This window comes from Globicephala melas, chromosome 3, assembly GCF_963455315.2.
Source record: "Globicephala melas chromosome 3, mGloMel1.2, whole genome shotgun sequence".
NCBI lineage: Eukaryota > Metazoa > Chordata > Mammalia > Artiodactyla > Delphinidae > Globicephala > Globicephala melas.
The window spans coordinates 169526554-169533568 of NC_083316.1; the positions used below are offsets into that span (position 1 = coordinate 169526554).

Consider the following 7015-nt stretch of genomic DNA (forward strand, 5'->3'; position numbering starts at 1 on the left):
TTAGGTACACATGCACTTTCTTTGTTGACACATAAGAAACTGCTTCCTCTCTGCCCCAGTGGAGGGGAGCACTTGAGGTCAGGGGTGGGAAGAACACTGAGTTTTCACCCAACACTCTTCTATACTCTGAATTACTCTGTGTGTCTGAAAACATTTTTGTTCAATCGTGAGCCGTCGCTTTGGACTTGCTGCACTGCGGAGCCCCGGCACTCAGGGAACTTACATTCTGATGGGGTGAAAAGACGGCGGGCTCTTGTGACACGGGCAGCAGTGGGGTCAGTGGGAGCACAGGGCTGGGGGGCGGCTTCGAGGAAGAAATACTGCAGCGGGAGGCTGAGGAGCCGGACGTGCTGAGGGGGATCGGCAAAGGCCGGGCCATAGTGGCGGCACGTCGGTCACGAGGACCACTCCGTGCAAAGGCCCCGCGGCGGAAAGGACCCGATGCTCTCTGCTCCCGAGAGAACACACCCCACGTTCAGTTTTGCTCCTAGACGTCTTGGCTTATCAAACACGAGCCTAGCCTCCCAGCGGGAGGGCCCGTGGGGCTCGGGAGGGTCAAGGCCGGGCACCGTCCTGGGTCAGGGACGGCGTGCCCGGGGCCACTCCCGGCTCTTCCAGCGCCCCAGGCCCGAGGGCCAGCTGTGAGCCACAGAGAGCGCTGACACACACCCGCCGCCGTCGGCCGGCCCGCTAGGCGCGCCCCCACGACCGGGACGGCGGCAAGGGCAGGGCCGGCCAGCCGGAGCCCCAGCCGCTGCCACTTACCGCGCACGCCGCGGTCTCCTCGCGCTTCGCCACCCACCGCCTCCGCCGTGCGCGCGCCACCCCACTTCCGCTTTCGCCCGGCCGCGCCCCTTGCCGTCTTCCCCGCCCCCAGGCCGAAGCACTGCCCCCTCTTAAAGGGGCCGCGGACCCCGAGGGGCCGAGGCGGAAGCATCGCCGGCTCCCGGCCTCGCCACTGCCTAGTGTCGCCACACACGCCGAGCCGCCGCCCGACCTCGGGGTGGATGACAGGCCTCTGAGGCCTTACCCACTCTAGAGTGCCGCCCTTGGAGGTCGCAGGGGGTACTCCGGAGGCCGTTGATGAGCCAGGCGTCTGGCCAGGGTCCAGGGTGACGCGGACCGACCCTGTCTTCAAGGGCACCCCGGGCGGAGGATACAACTCAGACCAAGGTCCGGAGGCGTGTTGCGGGATGCTCATGGTGACCTCATTCCTGGGGAGGCCCCACGCGGCCTCGGACCTGCCACTGCCCTCCACTGGACCCAAGCGTCCCCGTTTGCAAGACTCTCTTAGCTCTCTGGGCAGCGGGAGCCGAGGACGGGTGGGGTGGGATGGGAAGAGCAGCCCTGCGATGTCTACCACACGGGCACGGAAGGGTTGTCTGCCTCTCTGGGGGCCCGGAGCAGGCTCAGCCTAAACCGGCGGCGGCCACTTCCACCCCCAGGGTTGTCTCGGAGACAGGAAGCCCACCACCCTCCCCAGGCGCGCCCTCTGAGCACGCAGCGTCCTGGGTTCAAATGCTGCTGCCCCTCCGTCACCACCCAGGCAACCTGCAGCCCCAAGGACCCGAACTGGACCCCTCTTCTGTAGGGAGTGACCTGACATCCGCAGTTGTGAACTTTCCTTGGTGGGTTGGGGACAAAGCCCGGCCCCCTCTTCGTGCTTGCTGAGCCCCAGGAAGAGCACGCATGAGCCAAGAAAGGGAGAGGAACCTTAAAATTTTAAATCTTTAATTTCTGTTCTCACGTTTTTCCTTCGTTTTTCTTCCAGAAGGAAAGGAGCGCATAGCTCCGTCGCCTGTACATTGTCCACGGCCCAGGGGCCGGGTCAGGTCCCGACCCCTACCGGCCAGCTGCTTCGAGGACGTGGGGCGCCCGGGGGTTCACATGCAGCCCCCGGGGCCGGGCCCGGGGCCGGGCGCCGCCTTATTGCTGAGGTCCCGGCGCGGCTCGGGCCTGCTGCTAGGCTAGGCGCGCTGGCTGGGCAGCTCCTGGGAGATGAAGCGGCGCAGGCGCTCCAGGTACTGGCTGTAGAGCTCGATGTCGTTGTGCCCGGCGCCCTCCACCCACAGAGGCTCCACGGCCTTGGGACAGCGCTCGTAGAGCGCCAGCCCGTGCGAGAAGTCGATCACCTCGTCCTCCGTGCCGTGGATGATGAGCACCGGCGACGTGATCTTGGACACCTTCTCGATGCTGCGGGTCGGGGCACATTAGGCCTCCACGCCCCGCCCCCTCCGCGGCCCCGCCCCCTGGGTCCCCGCCCCCGCCCGCGGCCCCGCCCCCCTCAGCGCTCACTTGGGGAACGCGTCAAAGCAGTAGGTCTTCTTGGTGTCGGGGAAGGCGACGCGCATGCCCGAGGTGAGCGGGGAGTGCAGCACCACCGCGGCGCACTCGTAGCGCGAGGCCAGGTCCACGGTGGGCACCGTGCCGATGCTCTGCCCGTACAGGACGATGCTGTCTGGGCTGATGCCGTACCTGGCGGCGGTGGGGGCAGATCAGCCGCGACGCAACACGCACACCCCTCCCACTGCCTGCCCTCCTAGTGCAGTCCCCAGTTGTTCTCCGCTTAGGCTCCAAGCAATAGGGTGGCGCCCAGGCACCCTCCCCTGCCTCCCAGCCCCGAAGCGGTCCGTTCAGCAGGGGAGGCAGGACCCACAGGTGTGAGGGGAGCTGGCTGCCCGCAGCCCCAAGCCCCCAGCTCTACCCTCAGTTTCGACAGCATCTACTTGGTCACACCTGGGCAGTGCACCTGTGCGGGCCGTACCTGCGCTGTGTGGTTCCTGGGGGCAGATCCCTGGGGCCTCTCCTGCTCCTCCTGGTCACCAGGCCACCCCCACCCCTACACACACTCGACCAGGGCCACATGCAGAACCTGCTTGGGGCCCTCCTGTCCTCGCTGTTCGGAATTCGACAGCATTTCCAGGTCGCAGGGCAAGGGGGTGTGTCTTCCTCCCAGCATCCGTCACCCTCACCCACCCCCTTGGCCTCGGGGAATGGAGGCAGCCTCATCCTCTCTTATCTCAGCCAGTTTGCAGCCCCTCAGCTGCTTAGTACAACGTGGGTGAGCAGGCATAGCGGCTCCTGAGGGGAGGAGGTGGGTGGCCATCACCTCCCTCCCTGGGCATCTTTCCTACACAGTGGCCAGGTCCTGACCCCCCCACACACCCCCTCCACACGGGCCTCCCCCAGCGCCATCCCAGCACAGTCCTCTCCTGACCCCACAAGGACCCACTCACCACCCTCCCACTGCAGGGGGCCTCCACGGCCTTCCTCCCCACACCCACATCCTGATCTCAAAGGGGGTGCCCCTTCTCCGAGTGGCCAGGGAAAGTCTTCGTCTCACCGGGCAACCCACCTGGGCACCCAGGCGCCATCTGCCCCTGTCCCTGTCCTCCGGTCCCAACCCCCAGGCCTCGGGGATGCCATCTGGCCTTGTGCCTACCACCCTGCAAGCTCCTCCCCGACCTGCTCCCTGGTTCACCATGAGTACTGCTGTGCTGAGCACCAGCCTCGTCCTATCACCCAGCTCCAGGCAGGGACCCCCAGCTGCCACCTGGCTGTCTCCACCTGGACAAACATGACAGGTGCCGGATGACACAGCTCTTCTTTCCAGTGCCTGCCCTGCCCCAGGCCACCACTTGGGCCCCAGCCTCCCACCCTCCTGCTGATTCTCAGCCGTTGGGTCTGAGGGACCAGGTCTCTGGAGGTCAAGCCTGGCAGCAGGACAGATGGATGGATGACAGAGCTCAGACCCCTGACCCTTCGGCGGGATATGATTCTGCCAGCAACCCCCAGCCAGTGGGGACAGGCTGCGGCAGCCGAGTGTGGACACACACCTGCACCACGCCACCCAGCACGGGTCCCAGTGCCAGGGTGGTGCCAGCGGACCCTGCTCCCAGGGCCTGCATCAGGGACTGCCTGGTGCATCACTCCAGCAACCAGGGCCCCGCCTCCCCATGGCAGGCTGGCTGTGGTCCCTGAAGGAGCTGGTTGCGCCAGTCGGCCAGGCAGGGCCAAGATGGGGCAGCCCTGGGCAGGCAGAGGGCACCACCTTTGGGAGGGTGGGGTTGGGTGGGTCTCTCTCTAGAGCAGCACAGGGCGCCGGGCCATCTCTGCACAGAGACTGAGCTATTGTGCTTCAGTGAGCGAGCACGGGGTGGAAGGGGGCTGCCAGGACCTGGATGACCGGGGCAGTGGGGTCTGGGGACGGAGGTGTAGACCAGACAGTGGGGGCCCTGTCTGAGTCAAGCAAGCAGCTGTGTGCTGGGCACAATGCCTGCGGAGGACCCAGCCTCCAGGAGCTGACCTCCCTCCAGCCACCAGGACTGTGCTGGGTACAAAGCTGCCCGACAGAACCTTCCAGGCCCAGAGGAGACCCTCCTCAGGATGAGGCCAAGCTCCACGACCAGAACCCTGATGCAGAGGCCCAGCCCCTCCCCGCACCCCAAGTGCTCCCTCAGCCTCGGGGCTCCCAGAGTCCTTTCACACCGCCCTCACACGCCACCTCTTGGGCTCAGGAGGGGCCTCGGCCTCTGCCTGCCCCCTCCCTCCAGGCGGAACCTCCATTCCCATGGGGACAGTCCCAGGCCAGTGGCTCCCAGGAGGGGCCCCCCCCAGGGAGGCTGGAGGACCGCCCTCCCCCTGCACACCAAGCATGCCTGTTACCCTGCAGGGGGAACAGGGGTCGGGCTTCTTCCTGTGGCCCAGTGTGGCCGCAGATCAGCTCCCTCTCCTGCGGGGCTACCCACCTGGGCTTCCTCCCACCTGGTCTCACCAGGACCAGCCACCTGTGAGGAGACACGTCCACCAGCCCCTCCCCGCCGCGTGAGCTCACCTGGTGCGCAGGGCCTGCCAGGCGGCATCGATGTCGGCGTAGAGGTTCTTCTCGGAGGGCTTGCCCGAGCTCACGCCGTAGCCCGAGTAGTCGTAGGAGAAGATGTTGCAGTTGAGGCGCGTGCCCAGCCCAATGTAGAAGCTGCTCATCTGGCCCAGGTCCACCGCGTTGCCGTGCGAGAAGAGAACCGTGTACCTTGGGGTGGGCAGTGGGGAAGCACAGGTCAGACGGCGAAGGGCGGAGGGGGCAGGAGCCCTGCCAAGGGGAACAGTGCCTGGCTCTGCCCGGTGTGACTTAGGCCATGACACACAGTGGAGCCTCGGGCTTCCGCTCATCTAAGGGGGCCGCTGGGCCCACCAGTCACCTTCTTGCCACAGGTGGACCCCCAGCATGAGCCCAGGAAGCCGCAGTGACCATAACATTGACGCCCTGAGCAGCAGCCACCTCTCCCTTGGAACTGTTCCTGTTGGAGGGACTCTGACGGCCCGAGGATGGGAGGCACGTCTGCCTACTGCTCGGAACCATCCTGGAGGATGAGACGCGGCCCTCCGACCACAGGCGAAGAGAGCCAAGCCCCGGTCACCGCGGTGCAGCTCTTCCCGCTCCTCCAGGGAATGACCCGGGCCGCCACCTCTGCCCTGTGCCCCATGGCGGCCCTGCCAGGCAGTCATGCCGATGGCAGGTGACCAGGCTGGATCCCGGCTGACAGCCTTGCAGAGCCTTCTTCCTCCAGCCCCACTGCGGCCCTAGCCCAGCCCAGCTGAAAGGTAAAAGCTTGCCCTTTGGACCCAGCCTGCTCTGAGGCGGAAGCAGCTGGAAGGTCCCCCTCTGCACCACTATAGGGCTCCGGCAGTCAGACCTGGCCCAAGCCGCCAGCCAGGCCTCAGGGGCCACCGGCCCAAAGCGGGTGCCGGGCCTCACCAGGCACCCAGGGCCCAGGAGACCAGCCCTGGGCAGGTGAACACCGAGACCCGGAAGCAGACGGCTCCACATCGAGCAGGTGACGTGACGCAGCCACTCAGAGCCACCCCCGAGCCTCAGGGTTCTTGTCCACAAGACAGGGTGCCGAGAGGGCCCCCCAGAGGGCTGCAAGTGGAAGGGCCCCTGGCAGTTCCTCGGTGGCCATGGGCAGATCTCATCTGCTGCCCCTCTGGCGAGAAGAATCCCCGGGGCACCCGCACCTCCAGATGGGCTTTCGCCAGTCTCTGGCCCTCCAAGGGCCACCAGTGGCCGAAACGAGAGCCCTGAGGATGGAGCACATCCTGGGCTCCCACCCCTCACCCGGTCCCTCCACCCCGGGGGGGTCGAGTCCATGTGGCTCACCTGGCGCCGGGCACACAGCGCACATACATGCAGGAGATGCGGTTGCCCCGGCTGCTCTTGGTCAGGAAGACCTCGATGGTGTCCAGCTCACGCTGGCTGTACTGGAAGTCGGCGCGATCCATCAGGTGGAGCTTCCAGCGCCGGGGGGTGCTGGCCGAGGCCCGCAGGGTCCCCGAGGGGGCGGCCCCGGCCCCACCAGGCCCGGGCTCGGGCTCAGGCACCAGCGAGTAGGTGGGCTCTGGAGGCAGGAAGGCGAGCTTGGCGGCGATGCGGCCGGGGCAGGGCGGGCAGCAGAAGAGGCAGCAGAGCTCAGTCACCGACAGGCCGTTCATGGCGGGCGCCGGGCCCCGGGGCGGGCCTTGCCCGGCAGGGGAGGGATGGGGGTGCTCGGAGACACGGGCAGGGGGCAGGGCGACCCCCGGCCACCGCCCCAGACGAGAGCCCCGTTAGGAGGCTGCAGCCCAGCCCCATCGCGGTCCAAGCTGAGCCCTTGGGAGCCTCGCAGCCTCGTGTGTCCATGTCGCACAGAGGGAAACCCTGCAGGGGGACAGCAAGATGTGGAGTTCCCCCGGGGCTCCCAAGTGACCTTGGTGGGACCTAAACCTGACCAGGACCCCGCCTGCCACCACCCTTCCTCCGCTGGCAGACACCAACTCTTGCCATTTAAGCCCATTCATCAACCCAGCCTCGGCCTGCAGGCTGTGCGGGGCGATCAGAGCCCTGGCCCACCCAGCTCTCCCGGGCACAGCTCCTGCTCCAGGCCCTGGGAAATGTCACCCCAGCCCACCCCCGCCCCATGCCTCTGTCCACACGGCCGGCCCAGACTCTGCCCTGGGGCCCATCCCCATCTGCCACCCC

The 7015-nt window shown here is 66.9% G+C and overlaps 1 protein-coding gene across 1 annotated transcript; it reads right to left on the reverse strand.

The window, feature by feature from the left end:
- Positions 1-1714: 1714 nt before the first annotated feature.
- Positions 1715-6658, reverse strand: ABHD17A (abhydrolase domain containing 17A, depalmitoylase). Its single transcript, XM_030845702.2, has 4 exons — positions 6158-6658; positions 4835-5029; positions 2296-2475; positions 1715-2193 (listed from the first exon to the last, which is right to left on the reverse strand). Exons 1-4 carry the CDS (start codon positions 6487-6489, stop codon positions 1968-1970), a joined length of 933 nt encoding a protein of 310 aa, XP_030701562.1. The 5' UTR covers positions 6490-6658; the 3' UTR covers positions 1715-1967.
- Positions 6659-7015: the final 357 nt, after the last annotated feature.